Source organism: Psittacula echo (assembly GCF_963264785.1).
Source record: "Psittacula echo genome assembly, chromosome: 6".
NCBI lineage: Eukaryota > Metazoa > Chordata > Aves > Psittaciformes > Psittacidae > Psittacula > Psittacula echo.
In genome coordinates this window covers 22177656-22198772 of record NC_137743.1, presented here as the reverse complement: position 1 = coordinate 22198772, position 21117 = coordinate 22177656, and the positions used below count along the sequence as shown (strand labels likewise).

The window sequence follows — 21117 nt, the reverse complement described above, 5'->3', positions numbered from 1 at the left end:
GTGCCACGTCCCGTCCCACCGGGGGTCCCCCGGCCCCCCTCCCACTGCTGTCCCCGCAGGGGTGGAGCCGGCCCCGGGAAGCCCCGGGAGGCGGAGCTGTGCTGGGACTTTCCCAGCGCCGCGGCCAGGACTAAGTAGCCGCGCTGGTGGTGGGGCTGAAGGTAAGCGGGTAAGGGGAGGACGAAGACGCTGCCCATGGAGTACCGGTCCCGGGGTGAGCGGGCTGAGCCCTCGGCCTGCCAGGCAGTGAGCAGGGGCTGCTAGCATCAGGAGAGTATGCGTTCTGCCGGCCGGCCCGGGGGATGCTGAGCCTGGGTGCTGCGATGGCTTCCCGTCGTGCTCAGCAGTCTCCCGAGCTCTCATGCAGCTACATCCAGCTCTCGGGATGTGCGTGCTGGACACAGATGTATCCAGATTCCAAGCAGAAAGGGAGGTCGAGAGGTTTAAACTGGGCTTTAAAGCCCCAGTGTCCATGCCCGCACCTGCCGAGGGTTCTGCAGTGGCTAGCCCTCGGCACCTCCTATACTCCACTCACTATGGCAGCCGCGCTGGTCTCTGGCTGCCTGGTCCCTGGCTGCCTCTCAGCTGGCTCCGGGGCTAGCTGAGAGAGGAGATGTTGGGAAGATGCAGGCTGAAAAGACATCTGCTGTCTTCTTGTGGGGAGGAGAAAGCAGGTCCCAGCGATGGTGCTGACACCCGTTTCCCTGTCAGTGACAAAGCTGCTTATTTCCTGTTTCCGTGCTGCCAGTGAATACTGCCTCATCCTGAGGCTCTCCCTCCTCATGCTGATTTCAGCCTGATCCTGAGAGGGCTGGCTTGCTGCCTGCCTCAAGGGGAAGAGATCCACACTCCCAGGCTCAGCTGCCTATACCCCAGAAAGGAGCCCTGAATGCCGGCACTGCAGTGATACCTTGGGCAGGGTGAAAACCGGGGAGAGTGAGAGGCAGCAAACGCCTGGCAAACGCCGAGAGGGGTTTTCTGAGGGTGCACAGATACACAACTGGAGCCAATGGTTCATAACACAACAGCAAAGCAGCTGATTTACAGGCCCTAGAGGAGGAAACCAGATCAGTGGGTGGCTGGGGTTTGCCAAAGCCAGCTTGATAGCCACAACAGGCATTTTATGCATGGAGGCGTAAAAGGCATTTTATGCAGAGAGATACAAATGGCTTCAGTGCTCAAGGGCAGGCTGCCAGGGAGGGGAAGGCTTGGACAGCTTTCAGGGAGAGGGGATTTCTCTCTGCCATGCCTGCAGGTCAAGGACTCGGTTTCCAGGAAGGGTCTAAGAACAAAGTTCCTGTGCTAGAGGAACTCAGCAGCCTCTTGCCAGACACTTACCAGTAGCTGTTGGGGCTCCTGGGATGGAGTAGAGCATAGGATTTGTGCAGAAAGCAAGGTCAGGTATTTAGGGGCATCATTTGCAGGCATTAGCAGGCCTCAGGGGAAACAAAACGTGCAGGGAATAGTATGTCAGAGGAGCAGCCAGCTGGGTGGCTGGAACATGTCAGCTGTGTGCCAGGGTGGTTCAGAGCAGAGCCATGCTCGTGCTGCCTCCTGGATTGTCCTTTCCCATGGCTGCTGAACACTCTTGCTGCAGACAGACAGACCAGCATTTCCCTCCTGCCCGCAGGGCATTGGCTCTACAAGTCAGCCAGCTGTCACGGGAGGAAAGAAAATAGCACCTGCATTACTTGGTCACGTTCAAGGAGCTGCGGGCATGGAAGAACAGCTTCAACTGATGCTGGTTGCCAACGGCTGGCCTTTAATTGAGGCAGTTTGGCTGGCACAGACAGGCTGCGCCATCCAGAAAGGGTGCTGTGGCAGTGCTGCGCTCTGGGGCAGGGAGCTGGTGCTGCTCCAGGCAGTGCATCACAGTCGGGTTGCTACTTCTTCTCCCTGTTCCCAGCAATGCCAGAGAATCCCTCCTGAGCCCTAGGAAGGTCTGAAGATAGGGAGGAACTAGCCCAGCAAAGCAGGGCTGCAGTGTGTGTACAAGCCCAGGATAGAGGCCAGATGCGCTGGGTACCATGGAGCATGGGATGCTGTTGATGGCAGGAGGAGAAGATGGGTCCTCTTCTGGGGTGTGTGTGGGATTAAAGCCAAGTGTGCTACACTCCTAGGGAAACCCAGGGTCCTGGGGACCTGAAGGGCTTGACTACTTGGCACAGGAGGCAGGACTTACCTTGAGAGTAAGTCTGAGGTTGCCTAAGGTTACTCTTCCAGGAACAAGGAAGCAGGTGATGACGTTCCAGCTCTGCTTGACGAGCAAGGTGGGCTTCCTCTAACATGTACTGGGTGAGCCAGAGCTGCGCAGCTGGGGAGATGCAGATGTGACCCCATGACGTTCCTTAGTCATGCTGTTTGCTGCAACAAGTGGAAGTGTGCAGGGCAGCAATGAGTGAGCTGTGAAAACCCCTCTAGAGGGCATGAGGCTGATGGCACTGGAGAAGGGTTGCTGTTCTGTTCAAGGGGCACAGTCTGTTCTCCAGCATCTTTGGTCCTGTGCTCCCCCAGCCAGGCTCAGTGGGTGGGGTTTGAGGTGGCTTTCCCAGCACCCATGTTTGTCACCTCTTTCACCTCTCTAGGAAATCTGTGCCAGCAGATGAGGTGGCTGGCTGGTGGTGCAGGCTGAGGCTGCCCAGGTGGGATGTCCTGTGGGATCCTGACAGCAGGCTGTCCATGCTGCTTCCCACAGGCCAGTGGGGTTGCGTCTCCTGCTCCCAGGCTTTTGGAAGCCCCTGCAGAACTGCAGGAGGAAGGTCACACCTCATTTTGCAGTGCTGGATCTGCACCCTCCTTGCACCCCTGGTTGCACCTGCAGGCCCCTCTGATCCCATGTCCCAGTCTGCACCACTCTCTGGGCTGCATTTGGCAGGCAGGCTGGGATGCATCCTGGAGCTTGGCTGGGCTCAGGTGGCAGGCCAGCCGGGGAAAACCTCAGGCCTGGGGCCACAGGGCAGCCCCTTTGGAGGACTTGAGTGGCTGGAAAATCTTCTTGAAAAGGCTCTTTTCAGCTTCTGAAGAATATGAGTCACGCACGGGTTGAACAATCCCCTTCCTTCCCCTCTTCTCCCACACACCCAAAATCCCCTGCGCGGGACCTGTAGCAATCACTGATTCAGAAATTCATGGTATGAGGGCACTGCAGTGTTGGATAAGTTTGGGGTTTTCTCTTTTTTCCTTTGTCTCTTTCCATCACTTAGCGAGAAGAAATGTGGATCAAGAAAACGTGCCTGGGGGCTCTGCTCTAATCCCGCGCCTTTGCCAGAAGTCTCTGGTGGTTTCCCACAGTCAGGCAGACCTTGACCCCAGCGGGACCCCTGTCTGTGGTAGCTGGCAGTCCCCGCCGCGATGCTGGGGCTGGATGGGTTCGTGAGGCCTGCCCCTTCCTCCCCGGTGAGTAGGAGGGTGCTGTGGGTGTCGGGAAGGGGCCCTGCTGCTGGCGGTGCCTTGCCAGTGTCGGCGGGGAGCGCGCAGTGCTAGGTGGCGGGAGATGCTCCCACGGGGGGCTCTGGAGCTCCCGCTCCTGCTTTGAAACCAGATGCTTTCTAGCGGGAAAGAAGGAATGGCAACACCAACGGCAAATGCCTCTCTGAGGCTACTGCTGCGGGAAGGATGCAGGGGCTGCCGCGTAAGTGGAAACTGGGGGAGTGGGAAAGCACTCCTCTGGGTGCCTGGCAAGGGGCTGACTTTGGTCTGCGGAGCCCTGGAGAGCTTCCCCTGGCAAGGGGGGAGGACGGCTGGCTTTGGGTTAGCCACTCCTGTTTGGGGCCAGGACAGCTTGGAGGAGACATCCCTATGCGGGAGGTGAGATGATGCGATACAGGGACCTGGGAGGCCCCCGGGGCTGCTGCCGGGTTTTTATGGCGCAGTCCGGGTGGTTTCAGCCGCGTTGCACTACAGGTCTTGTTGGGAACAGGCGCAACAGCTTGTCAGCGGGGACTAGTACCTGAAGCGTGGCAGGCGGCTGGGGACGGCGGGGGGCAAACCCTTCCGTGCTCCCGGGAGGAAACTCGGGACCTCGGGCGAGGCGGGCGGGCACCGGGATTTCCAGCCCGCCCGGAGCCCAAAGCTCCCGGGCGGCGGGGAGCGGCCGGTCCCACCGCCCCCGGCCGGGGAGCCGCCGGCGGGCGCAGGAACGGCCGTGCCCCGGGCCGTGCTGAGCCGAGCCGTGCCCGGGCCGCGGCCGTGCGGGGCGGGGCGGTGACGCGCGGTCCCGTCATTTCCCGGCTCGGCGGGGTTTCTAGGGACTTTCCGGAGCGGCGGTGTCTTCCTCCCGCCGCCGGTCCCCGCTCACCCCGCGCTCTCTCCGCAGGCCGGCGGCCGGCCCCGCGCAGACATGGACGAGCACTTCCAGCCAGTGAGTGCGGTGCGGACCGACCGGGGCGGGGTGGCTCTGCCTGGCCCCGGCGGCGGGGCTGAGCCGGAGCAGTGCCCGACCCCACGAGTTCGGTGGGAGGCGGGCGACTGTGCCTGCCCCGGGGTGGGCAAGGGGGGGTCTGCAGGTGCCACTGGGGTGGGAGGTGTGGAGTCTGTGTCTGTCCCCAGGCTGGGCAAAGGAGTTCTGCTGGTGGCCCCAGGGGTGGGCGGTGAGGGGTTGGCACCTGCCCACCCCTCTTCTCCGGGAGAGACGGGAGATCTGTGCCTGCCGCCCCATCTCCCCAAGGTGTTCAGTGGGAGTCTGTGACAGACTCTCCCCCCTCCAGGGTGGGAGATGGGGGTCTGTGCCTGCCCCCTAGGGTGATTGGGATTTCCAGCCCCAACACGCTCATCTCACACATCTTCCCTCCTGCCACCCAGTGCCTGGATGGGATTGACTATGATGACTTCAGTTTCGGCTCCCACATGATGGAGCAGAAGGAGCCCCTGATGGAGACAGGTAAGGGCCCCTTTGGCTGTGCCCTCCCGGGGGTCCCCAGCTGCAGGGGGGTTTCCCAGCAGGCTGAGTCATGCCTCGTAGTTCCCAGCAACACCACGGGCTGTGTCCCTGCTGGCCCCACTGTGGGCTGGCTGGGAATCCCTGCCATGTGCCAGCAGGATGGGGTCTGTTCCTGCTGCACAGTCTACCAGGGACTTGAGGTTGGGCTGTGACAGGTCTTCAGGTGCTCCCAAGTGCCAGAGCATCCTCTGGCCCTTCCCTCCTCTTCCTACTGCTCTGCCTGCTGCTCCCACTTGGGCTATGACAGCACAGGGGCTGGGGGCTCTGAGGACTCCCTTGGGAGAGACAGGGGTCGGCTGACCTTCCACACCATCCCCATACCTCCAGCATCCTTACTGGGAACATGCACGTGTGTTATCATGTATTTCTCACTGGTGCCTCTCCTCTCTGTCCTCTAGTGGAAGGTCCCTACGTTGTCATCATCGAGCAGCCAAAGCAGGTAAGGATGTCACCCAAGCAAGGGCAGGTGTAGCTGTCTCCCCTCGCTCTCGTAGGCCACCTTTGGCTGACCACCTCTTTGCCTCTGCAGCGGGGCTTCCGTTTTCGGTATGGCTGCGAGGGCCCTTCCCATGGGGGGCTGCCAGGAGCATCCAGCGAGAAGGGGCGCAAGACCTACCCCACCGTCAAGGTGAGCACTGCCCTGGGGAGGGGACAGGGCAGCATCTTCATTTGGTGTTCACAGGCACCAGGAGGGTGCCTTGAAGGAAGGACAGGAAATGTGTATTAAGCTCTGTGTGTCTCATGGCACTGGAGGGATGGGAGGGCTGCAGCAGGAGTGGTGACCCTGCTGATGAGTAGCAGAGAGGGGTTTGCAGAATCTCCTGCGGGCTCCTGGGGTGTTGTACCTGACTCCCATCTTCTTTCTTCCTGCAGATCTGCAACTACACGGGGATGGCCAGGATCGAGGTGGACCTGGTGACACACAGCGACCCTCCCCGTGTGCATGCCCACAGCCTGGTGGGCAAGCAGTGCAATGAGGCCGGCAACTGTGTTGCGATCGTGGGACCCAAGGACATGACAGCTCAGTACGTCTGAGGGAGACCCGGGGTAGCCTCTTGCCTATGAGGGTTGGTTTGGGGGCTGTTTGCAGTTTGCTGCTGGAGAGGAGAAGGGGTTTAGTGCATAGAGCTGGGTTTGCTGGATGGGAACAGGAGTAGGTTTAGACAAGGCCATCAGTACAACTCTGTTCCCTGGGCATTTTGCAGAGCCCTGGGTCCAGCATGTGCAGCTTGCTGTGGGGGTCTGTCCTTGAGGTTGCAGCTCCCTAGCTTTGCTGTGGCCAGTCTGCATCGCAGGGTTATTCAGTAGCTGCTGCAGTTGCTCTTAGAAATCTAGCCCTGGCTGCCGACAGCCTTGTCCTGTTTGCAGGCCTTTGGCGTCCAGCCTTCCTGGTGCTCCTCTTTGGACTTGTCACCTGTGGGAACCCAGAGTTCGCCACACACCTCTTTCCTGGGCTCCTTTCCTCTCCTCTGTGGTTGCTTCTCTTACGCCCTGCACACATTGATCCCCCACTGCCCAAGCAGCTCTGTGCTTTGCTCAGCTCCTTCCTGGCTGTGGGAGCCTGTGTGCGCCAGCCCTGGCGCTCCCAGATCCCAGCGAAATCCGTCCTCTTTTCCAGGTTCAGCAACCTGGGAGTGCTCCATGTCACCAAGAAGAATATGATGGAGATCATGAAGGAAAAGCTGAAGCAGCAGAAGATGCGCAACAGGAGCCATATGCTGACGGGTAAGGGCAGTCAGTGGGACTCAGCACCTGGGAGTGACAGCTGGGCTTAGCATGGGGCTGGGGGGGACATAGAGCCCCATCCCCTTGCTTAAGCCTGAGGGCATCTTCCCCTGCCCTGGCAGAAGCAGAGCTGCGTGAGATTGAGCTGGAGGCAAAGGAGCTAAAGAAGGTGATGGACCTGAGCATCGTGCGGTTGCGCTTCACTGCCTACCTCCGCGACAGCAGCGGAAACTTCACACTGGCCCTCCAGCCTGTCATCTCAGACCCCATCCATGACAGCAGTGAGCTTGGGGCCAGGCTGGGGAGGGGACGGGGCAGGATGGGGTAATGAGGGGTGCTCTGTCTGCCGCAGCAGCTCCCAATGCCTCCTCTTGCACTGCAGAGTCCCCAGGAGCTTCAAACCTGAAGATCTCACGGATGGATAAGACAGCTGGCTCCGTTCGGGGTGGGGATGAGGTCTACTTGCTGTGTGATAAAGTTCAGAAAGGTAAAAGCCATTCCCCCCAGCTGAAGCCTTCAAAGGGGCCATGGCAGGAGAGATCCAGGGCCCTTGAGCGGCCAGTGGACCATGTCCCCAGAGCCTGGCTGGGGTGGGGAGATGAGTGGTGCCAGCACCTCTTGTCTCCGCAGATGACATTGAGGTGCGTTTCTATGAGGATGACGAGAACGGCTGGCAGGCTTTTGGAGACTTCTCCCCCACTGACGTGCACAAGCAGGTACCAGGAAGGCGGGGGGATGTCCTGCCGTTCCGCAGGGCAGGTGGGTGCCCTATGGGGTAGAGGAGCCCCATCCCTAGCTCCGGGGAGGAGCGAGACCCCATGTCTGTCTGTCCTGCCCACAGTACGCCATTGTCTTCCGCACACCCCCATACCACAAGCCCAAGATCGACCGTCCAGTCACCGTCTTCCTGCAGTTGAAGCGGAAGCGAGGAGGGGACGTGAGTGACTCCAAGCAGTTCACCTACTACCCTGTGGTGGAAGGTGAGCGCCCCCCGGGCAGGCCAGCGTGCCCCCCACTGCTGGGACTGCCGCTTACCCTGCTGCCCCTCTCTTCACAGATAAGGAAGAAGTGGAGAGGAAGCGCAAGAAAGTCCTACCTCAGTTTCCCCAGCACTTTGGTGGGGGCTCACACATGGGGGGTGCTGGCGGTGGGGCCGGGGGCTTTGGCTCTGGAGGAGGTGAGTGGGGACACCCCTTTCCTTGCTTGGGCGGCTGTAGCCCAGCCCTGGGGGCTCCCTGCTCCTCTCCGGCCTCACCCATCCTTCCCCTTGCTCCATAGGTGGGAACCTCAGCTTCCCTTACTCCCCGGGGCTGGCCTACAACAGCATCTACTCGCCTGGCCCCCACCCCATCGGGGGCTACCAGGGGGGTGTGCAGATGAAGGGCCCTGAGGCAGAGGGGCCTGGGAGCAACGGGCAGGTGCCTGCAGAGAGCACGTACTGCAAGGAGCTGCAGAAGCACGGTAGGAGGAGGCTGGGGTGGAGTGAGGGCTGGGGGACGTCGCTCGGGAGAGGTGGCATGGGTCAGGGACATCACTCTCCTCCATGCCCCGGGGTGATGCAGGAGGGTAGAGGGGGATGCTGCTCCTGGAGGTGATGTCCTTGTCCTGCTTTGCCCCCCAGCCCAGCTCTGCCAGCTGTGGTTGCTGGCACTGGCCCGTCGCAATGCCCATGCCCTGCTTGACTACTCGGTCACCGCTGACCCCCGTGTGCTGCTGGCGGTCCAGAGGCACCTGGCTGCATCACAGGACGAGAACGGAGACACGTGAGCACATAAGGGGTTTGGGGAGAGAATGCTGGAGCCTTATTGGCCATTAGAGCCATTATGGGGGCTGTGGGAGGTGGCAGGAAGGACCTGAAGAAGCATGTTGCTGAGCCAGGGGCCATCCTGCTCTCTCTGCAGGCCTTTGCACCTTGCTATTATCCATGAGCAGACAGCTGTGATCAAGCAGCTGATTGAGGTTGTTGTTAGCATCCCGAGCCTGGATATCATCAACATCTCCAACAACCTGCAGCAGGTACATGTTTCACAGAGCAGCCGGTGCTCTGCCTGGGGCTCACTCCCATTTCAACACCCTGTCCTGCTTCTGCTCTCACTGAAGGGAGGCTGCAGGGCTGAGCACAGTGCAGCCATGGTGGTGAGGACCTTGGTGCAGGACTCAGCTCCTCTTGTGAGCAATACTGAGGGGTGCTGCTGTCCCACAGACACCACTGCATCTGGCAGTCGTCACCAAGCAGCCCCAAGTGGTCCAGCTCCTGCTGCAAGCCCATGCTGACCCCACCTTGCTGGACCGCTACGGCAATTCCCTGCTGCACTTGGCACTCCATACTGGTGATGAGGAGGTGCTGAGGACACTGCTGGCCCACCTGGGCTCGGCTGCCCCTTACCTGCTCCGTCTGCCCAATTTCCATGGTGAGTGGGGCTTGGAGATGATGGGCAGAAGCCTGGAAGTGCTGTCGTGGGCTCAGCTGGGGACCTGCTGAGCCTCTGCCCTTGTTGCAGGCCTCCTGCCTGTGCACTTGGCTGTGAAGGCAAAGAGTTTGGCCTGCCTGGACTTGCTGGTCAGGAAGGGAGCGGATGTGAATGCGGTGGAGAGGCAGGGTGGGAGAACCCCTCTGCACCTGGCTGTGGAGATGGAGAACCTCAACATGGCCACCCACCTGGTGAAGAAGGTATGGGGCTGGTGAGCTGGTGGCTGTGGGACAGGGATGAAGTGCAGCATCCTGCAGGGCCCTGGCAGAAGTGGGGGGATCCTCTGGGATCTTTGGGTGACATGGGCAGCAGGGACAGCACCCAGGCAGCCCTTGCTCAGAACCTTGCACCTCCGTAGCTGGGAGCAGATGTCAACAGACGGACTTTTGCCGGGAACACCCCCCTGCACCTGGCCGCTGGCCTGGGCTCCCCCACCCTCACCAAGCTGCTCCTCAAAGCTGGTAAGGCTCTGCTCTCCCTCCTCTCCCTGCACCGCGGGGTGCCCAGGCACAGGGCAGACCCCTGGGCCGACCTCCCCTGTTGGGGGCTCAGTCCACCCTTCCCTGACAGGGGCAGATGTGCTGTGTGAGAACGACGAGCCTGTGAGCCCATCCTCATCAGAGCCCAGTAGTGACACGGACGCCGACTCTGAGGAGCAGGAGCAGGCCATGGAGCTGGGGGAGTTGCCCCCAGCTGTGGAGCGCAGCACCAACCCCGAGCCCCCTGCGCAGGGTCATGGGCAGGCAGGGCACAGGCTGCGCCGCTGCCACGCACCCCTGGACCTCACTCGGAGCCAGAAGGTGTGTGGCATGGTGGGACAAACCCCCGGGAGTGTTTCTGTGGGGCCAAAGCACAAATGGGACAGAGGACAAAGAGATGCTCCTAGGAGGATACCTGCGCCTTTCCATGTCCTGGGGGGAGGTGTGGTGTGGGAAGGCAAGAGGGGGTTGTTTGGTGTGTTGGGAGATGCTGACACCTGTCTGCTTGTCCGCAGGTGCGGGAGATCCTGCTGCAGGCCTCCCAGCAGAGCCCCGAGGCAGAGCTGCCCACTGCCCCCCAGCCAGGTGAGCAGCCCCTCTCCCCCGAAAAGCACTGTTCCCAGGCAGAGCAGCACCCGCGTGGCAGCGAGGACAGGCAGCCTATGATGGAGGAACCTCTTCCGCACAGGGAAGGTCCTGTCGCTGGACAGTGAGGTGCTGCAGGGGCTGGAGCAGCTGCTGAACCAGGACTGCAGCGGGTCGGATTGGATCGAGCTGGCCAAGCGCCTTGGGCTCTGCAGCCTGGTGGAGACCTACAAGGACACCCCCTCGCCCAGCGTCAGCCTCCTGCGCAGTTATGAGGTCAGTGCTTGACCAGGGTTCCTCGTCCCTCCTGTCTGTCCGGCCACTGCCCCACTCTGTGCCTTCTTTCCGCAGCTGGCAGGGGGCAGCCTGGGGGGGCTGCTGGAGGCGCTGGACTCCATGGGGCTCCGCAAGGCCGTGAGGATGCTCCACAAAACCGAGGCACTGGAGAAGTTGCAAAGCACAGGTAAGGGGAGTGCAGGGCTGGGGGGTTCCATGCTGCCTCTAACTCCCCATTGTTGACAGCATCTGGGGCTTGCTTTGCAGAGCTGAAGGAAGACAGTGCCTATGGCAGCGAGTCAGTGGAGGAGGAGCAGGCACCCACACTGGCCCTGAAGCCAGGGGGTGAGCTGCCCCACAGCCAGCAGCCGCAGGTGCACTGAGGGGCTGAAAGCCACTGCACCCACCCGGGGGTCCGCATCACTCCCCCTCCCCGCCCTGCCAACACAAGTGCCTTCCGGACTTGCCTGGACTCAGGGGACAGGACACAGCTGGCTCCGGACACAGCTGGCTCCTGCCCCTCTCTGCTCTTATTTAATGGTCCCTCTTCTGAATAAAGGGACACAGTTTCCATTAGCCTGTGCCCTCCCTCTGTCCAGCCCCGGCCCTGAGCCCATGGGCACTAACCCTCTGGCAGTAAGGAGGCTGCCTTCTCACCATCACTCCATGATGGGACTGTCCCCAGCCATGGGGGAGAAACCACAGTGCACACAAGAAGTGAAGAGCAAGTTTTACTGAAGTAACTGAGAGAAGAAGCTGTACAAAGGATTTTCTCCCCCTTGAGCCGCCTGGGGCAAGGGTGGATTTTTTTCCTTGTTCTTTATTTTTTTCCGTCCTCTTTTTTTTTTTTTTTTTTTCTTTTTTTCTTTGCAATAGACTTAAAAGAGCAGAATAAAAAGTTTGACACATTCGCAAAGTCAGTGCTGAAACCAGCCGGGTCCTGGGTGGCCGAGAACAGTGTGTATGTGCCAGCCCCCTGACCGCAGCCCTTCCACTGTCCCCAGACCCCTCCCCGCACACTGCACGCTCTCCTGCAGCCATGCCGCACCATCAGCACCTTGCTCCAGCCAAGCATCCTCCAGCCCCTGGGGTGCTACAGGCTGCCCCAGCCTGCCCTCACCTTGGCAAGGAGGGAGCCCATGGCCAAGGAAGGGGCTGCATCACTGCTGCTGCAGCAGGAGGACTGCACAGTGCTGCAGACCAGGCTTTGCTGGCAGCCTCTGAGGCCCCAGCCATGCATTGGAGGAGCATCATGACAAGGAAAGCTGGCTTGTGGGGACCCTCAAGTCAACCCTGGCCTCAGGGGTCACCTCCCCAGTGGGAGTACTTACACTGCTGCCCAGTGTGCCCCGGGTACGATGCTCAGATCCAGGCGGTACAAATGGGGCTGGTCCAGCTGCCAGCATTTGGGGTGTGGGTCTTCAAGCACGGGTGCATCAGCCTCCCATGCAGCCACAAGTGCAACAATGGGTGCTGCCATCCCAAGGCTGCCAGCAACTGCACGGCTATCTCCAAAGGGTTGCTGGTGCCAAAGCAGGGCTGGGGGCAGGCAGCAACGCACACAGGAGCCCATGCTCACCTTGCTGCAGGACGGGGAGCTGGGCCTCCCCCTGAGTCCACGTAAAAATCTGCCCCCCAGAATGCAGTGCCTACAAGACATGGCTGGGTTTGTGGCTTGTTTGGTTTTTTTTAAATAGTTCCCCAAAAGCATCAAAAGTAGCCCCAAAAAAACTCTCCCTGGTGGTCAGCTCAGTCTGGTACTAAAAAGTGCAAAATTGTATCACAAAAATCAGTCAAAAGTTGTAAGAAAGCGGGGAGGGTGCAGAGGAGGCAGGGAGGGGGCCAGGTGCCATTGACCTGGTGCCCCTGGCCACCAGCCCCATGACAGGGGAGAGGCCACAGCTGGCCCCCTCCTGTCTGCCCCCATGGCACAATGGAGCTGGAGGAGAAGCGGCCGCTGGCTTTGTTTGCTGCATTTTGGACTTTTTAAACCACTGAAGAATTGAGCCCAGTGGGTGGGTTTCAGTTGGTCCCCATCATCAGCGTGAAGTCCTGCAACGACGCACAGGACAAGGAGGGGCAGGAATGAGTCTGATGGGGCTGACAGAGTGGGCAGCTCCCACAGGCGAGGACCAGGGACTGTCCGGTTCTGCCACCACCTCTGGCGGAGGCCCTGCATGGCTGGTGCCTGCATGGCACGCAGCCCAGATGGACGGCTCATGCAGGGTCTTGGCAGGCACGTGGCCTCCACCCCAGTGCCAGGGGGCAGAAACGGAGCTGCAGCACGGGTGGCCTATGCCCCTCGCTTATGACTTCTGGGGGTGGCCGGCGGGCTGGCGGCCGGTGCGCTCTGAGACGTTGCGCTTCACCTTGGTGGCCGTGCTGGAGGGCTCCACGTTGAGCGAGGGGCTGGAATGGGACTTTTTCAGACCATCATCCTCCCCGCTCGCTGCATCGAAGAGCGTGGACTCAAACGCTGCTAGGTCCTCGGAGCCGGCCTTCAGCTTGGCCCGCAGCAGCATGGCATAGGTGCCGTAGCGGGATTTCTGGGGGCACAGTGCAGCAGAGAGAGGGGTTGGGAAGCTGGGCACTGCCTCTCAGCCAGCATCCCAGGATAGCAAAGGGATACTTGTGGTCCCTCCATGCCAGCCAGCATTCCAGGGCAGGGGGGATGCTCATGGTCCTGGACCACAGCAGTGGCATGGTGCAATTCAGCAGGTGGGGATGGGGAAGAGAGTCCCATCACTCAGGATGGCCAAACAGACAGGGACAGAGGGGCTGAGGGTGGTGGGATGTGTGTGTGTGTGTCTCCCAGCTCACCTCAAACTCCAGGTACTCTTCCTTCTGCTTCAACTCCTCATACTCCTTGCCTTTCACCTTCTTCTCAGGTAGTGAGGAACGATGCTCCAGCAGCTCTGCTGACATCGTCTTGAACTTGGTCTCATGGCTCTTCACCTGCTCTTCCTGGGGAAGGGTGGCACCATGTCAGTGCCCTGCCTCTTCCCCCATTCTGGCAGTGTTAACAGCCAGGACCAGAACAGGTTTTTCCCCTCTTAGGTGCAGCCAGGATCTCAGCCTCTGCTCCAGGCTTGGGTTTTGTTTTGTTTTCTTTTGTTAAGGGCAGGCAAAAGCACAAGGCCCTTGGGGGCAATCTGCTCCTGCCTCGTGGGGGGCTGGCTGCAGTCTTAAAGCAGAAGAATTTAATCCCCTCTAAAACTAGGCTGGTGTTTTTAATCCTTTCTGCTCTATGAATAACTGCCCTGGCACGCGCGAGCACCAGCTAATCCCCCGGCCTCTCAATGTCCCGGTCCTGGCAGGACCCTGCAAGCTGTGTTGTGGGACCACGTTCTCCTCCACGGCCTGACTCCATTGCCTGTCTCCCATCCCTGCTGCCAGGAACAAGACCTTGCCATCCCCCAACCTCAGCACCCCTTTGCTCTGTGTCTCCATGGCCATGCTCCCTCGGCCCTGCACCCTGCTGTGAGGTGGCTGGGCATGCGGCACCATATGGGTCCCTCTGCAGGGGATAGTGCCACCAGCAGACCCAGGGGGCTTGCCCCATGCTCCTGGCTGTCCTCACCCCACGGCTTACCTGGGACAGTCTGGTGCAGGAGCTGGGCAGCAGCGGGCGGCTAAACTTCTTCTGGGAGCCAATGGCTGCGGGGAAGGGGGGCGCAGAGAACATGGCTGCCACCACATTGATGCGTGTGATCCACGAGTGCATCTGTTCAGGGTTCCTGGGAAGAAAGGCCAAAGCACAGAGGAGCTCTAAGCGGCACCATCTATGTCACGGGCAGAGGGAGCTGCCTTGCATAAGATCCGTGCCCCCCAGTTCCGGCCCTTGGCCAGCCATAGCACCTGGGGCTCTGCCTGTAGTGACTTGGGCCATCATGAGCCCATTGGAGTGGGAAGAAGAGGAGCTGAGCAAAGCACAGCACACACAGTGGCTCCCTTTCCTTCTAGAAAGGGCCAGGCCAGGACAGAGCAATGTGGCCCCAATGTCAATCCCACCCACCCCTTCAGTCATATGAGCCCCTGTGCCCCAGCATGTGGCCCAGCTGGTGATCCTGAGGGACTCACTGTGCTTGGAAGAGGAAGACCCTCCAGTCAGCTGTCCTGAGGTAGAACACATTGGGTCGCTTGCTGTAGTCAGATGCCCGTGTGGCAAGTGAATGATGGATGCTAATAGCGTTCTTCAGCTCCTCTTCCGCCAGAGCCTTCCCTGGCTTATACTCCTCCTGTGAATCATGGGGTGTTTCAGAGCCAGCTTAGGGATGCACCCCACCATGAGTCAGCTCTGTGACACTGCAGGAATGGCAGGCAAGCACTGGCAGTGGTGGGGCTTGGACATCACTCTCCAGCAGACTGCTGTGAGCTCTGTCTGCAGCTCATGCTACATACATGGGGACATACAACCCAGGTGCATGGGTTTGGCCACAGCATGGTGGCTGTTCCCCATAGCCCCACAGCTGGGCAAGTTTGTGCCTGCATGAAACTGGATCTGCAGCACCACACATTGCCCAGGGCAAAGACCCCGGTCCCTCCTCTATCCCCAGATAAGCCCCTGCACTCAGGGTGTCAGCTGGCAGCTGCTTTCACTGCCCAGGCTGAGCCTGAGCACCCCGGGAACAGGGATGCCACCAGGTCCCGAGCAACAGCTCAACCAGACATAGTGTGGAATCTGCTTAGGCCAGGCTCTACAATGCCAGGCACTGAAGTCCCTCTCTTGCTGCTGTGGGAAATGCCATGACCTCCCTCCTGGGCTGGGGACGATCCCTCTCCCTGGCATGGATGTGGGCAGCCCTGCTGCTACCTACCTTCTGCAGGTAGAGAATCATCCCCTTCAGGATGGCATGGAAGGACTTCCAGCCGCGCTTCCCTCGAGGTGCTGCCAGGGAGAAGAAAGCAGTGCACACATCAGCCCCAGCACCCAGTGCAGGGAAGGCACTCTCATCCCCATCCTCCTCCAGCCAGCCCTGCCACGACGCACGTCACCCACCCCGGGGACGGGCAGCATGCCAGGACTGTCCCCGCGCACCTGAGTCTGTGCCGGCCGTGTGCCTGGCAGATGGTGCTGCTGGCAGGGGGCTGCACTGCTGTGCTCCTGCCTCAGTGCTGCCCCCCGGATCATGCTCAGCCTCACCGCTGCCTCCCTGCTTGGGGATGAGGTGCTGCCGCCCGCCAGCTAATGCTGGCTTTGGAGGGCGGCTGCATCTGATCAGATCAAGGCAGCATTAGGTGGACAGGGCTTATGAAGCGATTTTATGGTAGGAACTGTGAACGTGCCTGGCAGCGCCCAACCTGCTGTGCAGCTTGTTCATCACACCACAGGGCACTTTCCTTTGTCCCTGCTGTCCTGTGGGAAGGGTACATCTCCTGGGGGGCCCAACCCACCTCCGTGCCTGACTCCTTTCCAGCACTGCAGGCAGGGGCTGTGCTGCCATCTCAGCCTCTGCCCAGCCCTGAAGAGTGGCACGGAGAGGTTTTGAGTGTCCACAACCTGGGGGCTGAATTATGGCCAGCACAGCCAGCCAGCCAGGGCACAGGGAGATGATGCTGCAGGCTGGCATAATGCTACAGTCAGACATCATGTAGGGACTCCTGCTCTGCTCCCTGTATTATTTCTGGAACCCACTGGTGCCCTCTCACCCAGAGTCTCTCCCATGGGATCCCCAGGTACCTACTTTTCTTGCAGTCAGGATCAGCATGGATCTTGCGCACTAACAGACCATGCTTGTAGGTGGCAATGCTGGAGTCTTGGGAGAAGTCCAGAAAGGGGTTACTGCAGCTGCTGATGCGCTTGATGGACTTCGGGTTGGGGTCTGCCAGCTCCGAGAGGGACTTTCTCAGCTCCTCTTCATCTCTGCCAAGCACAGATTTGGGTGGAGAAAGGGTTTGTTACCTTGCTGGGGACAGCAAACACCAAGCTTCCCATTTGCCAGCGCCACCTGTAGGCCCAGTTTCTGAAACGGAGGCCAGGAGCAGCAGACCAGGCTGAGCAGTCTCCCATCACCACAGGCAAGCATCCCATAATCAGCCATGCCTCTGTGTCCTGTCCCTCTAGCCAGCTGTGGTGCCGCCTGGCCCCTCAAAACACAAGGCATGGGGGTATCTGCTGCAGGTTCAGGGTGGTCCTGCCTGCCCCAGGGAGCAAGGAGCTTTCCTGGACAGGACTGGGGCTGATGACGAGCCAGGAGCCATGGAGGAGCTGCACCCTGGGGCTTGACACTGCGACAGCCCCCTGGTCCATGGTGTATGGCCATGCAGGTCCCCAGCTGGCATGAGTGAGGGTCTAGAAAGGACACCCACCCCTTAAGAGAGACCCAGGCTGTGGTCTGAACGCCTTCAGGGCAGCAGCTGGACTATGGGGCTTAGAGCCACCAGTAAAGGGGTGCGGGGAGCCTGTGGTGGGAGGCCTGAGACAGCACCAGCCCGGGCCAGGGGCACGTGCAGGCAGGACGCAGGCAGCCCCAGCACCAGGAGGCAGCTCTCTCCTTCCAGGTCATGGCCCCTGGTGCTGCGGGCAGGCTGCATCGGTGCTGCTCCCCCCGCCCGGCAGGAAAACGTGGGAGCCCAGAGCTGCTGCCTCCCCCCACCTCAGACCCGCTGCTGCTAATTAAACCCCTCAGCATCTGCCGGCGTCGCCATGGCAGCAGCCCGAGCGCATTGGCTCAGTGCTGGCGGCACGGCCGGGCTGATTAATCCCCGCAGCGCGGGCGCTGCCGCTCCTGCTGCTGGAGATGGCAGCTGTGGGCGAGGGTGCGGGCACGCCGCGGGGCCTCGGCACAGCCACGTCCCCCATAGCCTGGCCGCTGCCAATCTGGACACGGCCACCGAGCCAAGAAGCAACGCCAAAGCCGTGGGGAGCTGGCCTCAGGGTGCCTCCTGCAGCATGCCGGGGAAGGTGTCCCCATGGAGGTGCCAAGGGCAGGCAGGGTACATTCCCTGCATCCCCAGAACATCCCGATCTCCCTGTCTTTCCCACGTCCTCACAGGAACACCTGCTCTGCAGCATCTCAGCTGATGAGGGCTTTTGGGGCAGGGTGATGCTCTGGAGGGAGCACAGCAGGAGAGAGGAAACCCCTGCACCAGCACGATGGCGTCGCTGACCACCCCGAGCCGGGCAGCAGCATCTCCCAGAGGGATACTCACATGGCCCACTGCAGCTTCTCGTTCTTGATGGAGCCGTACAGTGTCTGCAAAGGAAAGAAGAGGGGGTCAGCAGGAGAGTGGTGCCAGCTCCCAGGGATTGCTTCAGGGCATAGGGGGGGCATGCCAGGCAAACGCAGGGGTGCTGGAGGTTAAGGCAACCCCAGGTCATTTTGTTCTGGTCCACCTGTCCTGGCTGGGCAAGTCGGCTGACCGTGTTTCAGGGCTACAGGCTTACACGTTCTCCTGGGCAACACAGGACCTGCAACCCTACATACAGCCCAGGCACAGCACTGGGGACAGCCCTGGCTGTCTCCACCCTCCTCCCCTCCCTCTCTACCTGCCTGTGATGGATGCACAGCATTAGCAGCATGATGGTGAGGTATACCAAACATTTCCAGTCCTTGGGACAGCCACTTCTCCCTGCTCCAAGATGTCCCAAGCTGGCCAACGCACAGATTTTAGGAGGCCTGGGCCCCAGGACAGCAATCCTTCTGGATGGATTTTGATGGTGCTTGCCTGCATCCTGCTTGGCTGGACTTCAGCCTGCTCCAGGGCCTCTAGCAGCTCCATGCCACAACATACCACAGCCAGCAACCTCCCTGTAATCAGCTACATGTCCTGGGCTGGCAGAGACAGCTCATGGCAGCACCCAGTGCTCTGCAGCAATGCAATGTTCCCATTGGAGCACACTTAGGCTTCAGGAGAGACTTCAGCATGGCACTGGCCCTGGACTTGCAGAGACACCAGCATGCTTTCATGAGGCCCTCAGAGGACCTTGTGGCTGATCAAGGCAGGATGGATGTTTGCCTACTGCTGGATGGCTGCTGCTTGGGGTGGCTGTGGCCTGTCCCTACCCTCTTCCCTGTACCCCCATGCACCCTGCCCTCCCTGGGGATCTGAACACCATGAAGGCAGGAACTGCTGCCTTCATCTCAGTACAGGAACAAGCTAATCCTGCACGCATGAGACGCTCCAGGGCCCCACTCCCAAGCGTTTGTCCGGTCTGAGCTGGGTGCAAGCCAGAAGCACTCGGCAAGGCTCTGCAGCTGGGGAGGCTCTGGAGAGGGTTTCAACACAGTGCTCGCAGAAGGCTTCGGAGTGAGATCTGGAAGGCATCATCCTCAGAGGAAAATAATCAAGTCTCGCACAGGCTGTTCAGGCAGCTGTCAACATCCATCACTGGACCAGAGACTGCTGAGAGATCTTACTGGTGGTTCAGAAAGCACAACTGGAGGCGTGCAGGGGCGTGGGGAAGCTGGCCAGCAGACAGGCCCCAGCAGTGTCTGCAGAAGGGACATCCATCACTCCCCCGAGAGGCACAGCAGCCAGGACCAAGTGGCGACCAGCTCCTCCTGCACTTCCCTGTCAGGAAACCATTGGCATAGCACCAGCTTGCTTTCCTCCTCTTGTTTCTCAGAGGAGGGAAGGGATCGTCCCAATCTAGCAGGCGGGAAGCAGAGTTCAGTTGTCTGCTGGGAAGACAGGAGGCTTACAGAAGGGGTACGGCCTCAGCACCTGAGAGATTAGACCCCAGTCCCATTAGTGCAGTCCTGGTGCTGGAGGGGCAGGATGCTGAGGTGTGAGGAGGGGGTAGAAGCCAGTGGGACAGGCAGGTGCACGGACTGCAAAAAGACCTAGAAAACAGCCTGAGGAAAAAAAAAAAAGCCAAACCAGAGTCCTGCCGAACATAACCTGGGAGCAGAGCAGGGGGAGAAGCAGGCATCTCAGAGCAGCGTAGATGATAAGGAGTCGCCACGGGAAACAGAAGGGATCTTACTCACTGCCAAGAATGCAGCTGAAAGATGCTGAGAACAAACAGACACAAAAAGAAGGCTGAAAAACCAGCACACAGAAGTGGGGACTGGGAATAGCAGAAAAGCTCCTTGGAAAAAGCGGGCAGAACAGGACATGTGGCTTGGCTCAGCAGTGATATAGAGAGGGGTCAGCTCCCTTTCCCCAAGGAAGGGAGACGTGGGCCAGCTGAGCAGGGATTTTGGAGGGCAAGGTGAGGTGCTGCACAGAAGGGACCATGGCCCCCAGCCCTACTGTAGGGCTTGCGGGAGGATGCTGCTAAACACCAAGTGAACGAGCTGATGTCAGAAGATGCTCGGGGAATAATTCTGGATGGCACAGTGTCAGAGAACGGCCCGGCAGAGCACCATGCTACAGAAACCTGGCTCTGGGACTGCCGGTGAACACTTCAAAGGCTGAACTGCTTTGTGGCTTCAAAAGGCTCGAGCTGCTCTGCAACAAGCCCTGACAGCATCACACAAGCCCACTGTGGGCAGGAGCTGCTAAGTACCCCACCTCAGAGATGGGGAGCACAGGCTGCTCAGCTCCGGTACAGGGGGACAGTGAGAGGCAAATAGGGGGACTGAGGGGACTGAGAGGGCAATGCAGAGCTTTACATCTACACTTATATCCTGCCAAGACTCTGCTTGGCTAAATGCCACCCCAGCCAACACCAGTCTCAGGAACAAAGTTGGTGGACTCAGCCACAAAGTCTATCCTGCTTTTCTGATTCCATGGTAGTACCGCTGCCCATCAGTCCACTAAACTCTGAGTTCTTTGGTGCACTGACTGTTTCTGCTGGGGAATCACAGGCAGTGCAGGCTCCTGAAGTCTAACACAACCACGTCAGCAGAGAGTAGGGTTACCAGTTTCACTGCTCAGCAGGTCCCTCTCTCCAGGCTGTGTTTGCTCCATGGATTCTCCCCCCTGAGCCAAAAGGACAGCACCTCTTGGCACCTCTGAACTTGCAAGCACCCAAGAGGAAGTAAGGTGCTTGCCTCATGCCACCGTGGCCAACCCCAAGCATGGCTGGGTTTTTTTTGTCATGGCTGGGTTATGAGCTCACTGCTGCAGCACACTGGGACAGCCAGCCAGCTCTGCCCTAGACATGCGCAACGCTTAAGAGACCTAGGAATACACTGTCCCAGTGGGATTTCTCACTGAATCAACATCTCTCTTTGGTGTCATTCCTCCTGAAAGCAGGCTGAGAGGACATCCCCGAGTCCTCTAGCAAACATCCTACTCCAGTAAACATCTCTAGGAAGAGGGGGGGGCTGCACTGGGCAAGAGGCAGGTGGCTCTGATGCTCCAGCCTTAGCACCAGTCCTGCTTATGACAGTCCTACACAAGTGGGAAGGTGGAAGACATTCCCCTTCAGCCCCTCAGCTCAGAGCAGACCAAAACTGGGTTTGGAGAGCTGGGCAGCAAGCTGGCCTGAATGCAACCTTGGCACAGGCTGCATGGAGGGCTTGTAGCCCAGCACTTAAGTAGCAGAGGAGGGTTAAGGTAGGAATTTAGGTATCTGACAGAGAGTTTTAACCCTTTCTGGGGCACATCTTTTATGTATCATAACTCTTATGGATAGACAGTTCCCCTTTCCATTCTGCTAGTTCCTGCATTAAGCAACAGAGTGCCCAGCTCTCAGCACTGCAAGATGCCCTGTGCAGGTCAAGGCTTCCCTTCCTCCTGTGTTGGCCCT

The 21117-nt window shown here is 59.7% G+C and overlaps 2 protein-coding genes across 2 annotated transcripts in view; one reads left to right on the top strand and one right to left on the bottom strand.

The window, feature by feature from the left end:
* Positions 1 to 119: 119 nt before the first annotated feature.
* On the top strand, positions 120 to 12372 carry NFKB2 (nuclear factor kappa B subunit 2). The gene is made up of 24 exons (XM_080620852.1): positions 120 to 161; positions 3204 to 3396; positions 4316 to 4360; positions 4801 to 4879; positions 5338 to 5378; positions 5469 to 5567; positions 5813 to 5964; positions 6558 to 6664; positions 6787 to 6945; positions 7047 to 7151; positions 7295 to 7380; positions 7506 to 7644; positions 7722 to 7841; positions 7943 to 8125; positions 8286 to 8427; positions 8566 to 8680; positions 8868 to 9075; positions 9166 to 9335; positions 9494 to 9596; positions 9706 to 9935; positions 10130 to 10199; positions 10303 to 10475; positions 10551 to 10662; positions 10743 to 12372. Exons 2-24 carry the CDS (start codon positions 3352 to 3354, stop codon positions 10856 to 10858), a joined length of 2799 nt encoding a protein of 932 aa, XP_080476978.1. The 5' UTR covers positions 120 to 161; positions 3204 to 3351; the 3' UTR covers positions 10859 to 12372.
* Positions 12373 to 12558: 186 nt separating this feature from the next.
* Positions 12559 to 21117, bottom strand: part of PSD (pleckstrin and Sec7 domain containing) — a gene marked incomplete at its 5' end in the record, with an annotated part of 33112 nt that continues 24553 nt past the window's right edge. Inside the window, 7 exons of the mRNA XM_080620544.1 lie at positions 12559 to 13021; positions 13296 to 13439; positions 14068 to 14212; positions 14556 to 14713; positions 15293 to 15363; positions 16160 to 16338; positions 17628 to 17671. Coding sequence (XP_080476670.1) covers positions 12782 to 13021; positions 13296 to 13439; positions 14068 to 14212; positions 14556 to 14713; positions 15293 to 15363; positions 16160 to 16338; positions 17628 to 17671 — 981 coding nt within the window. The 3' untranslated portion in view covers positions 12559 to 12781. The remainder of the gene's footprint in view (positions 13022 to 13295; positions 13440 to 14067; positions 14213 to 14555; positions 14714 to 15292; positions 15364 to 16159; positions 16339 to 17627; positions 17672 to 21117) is intronic.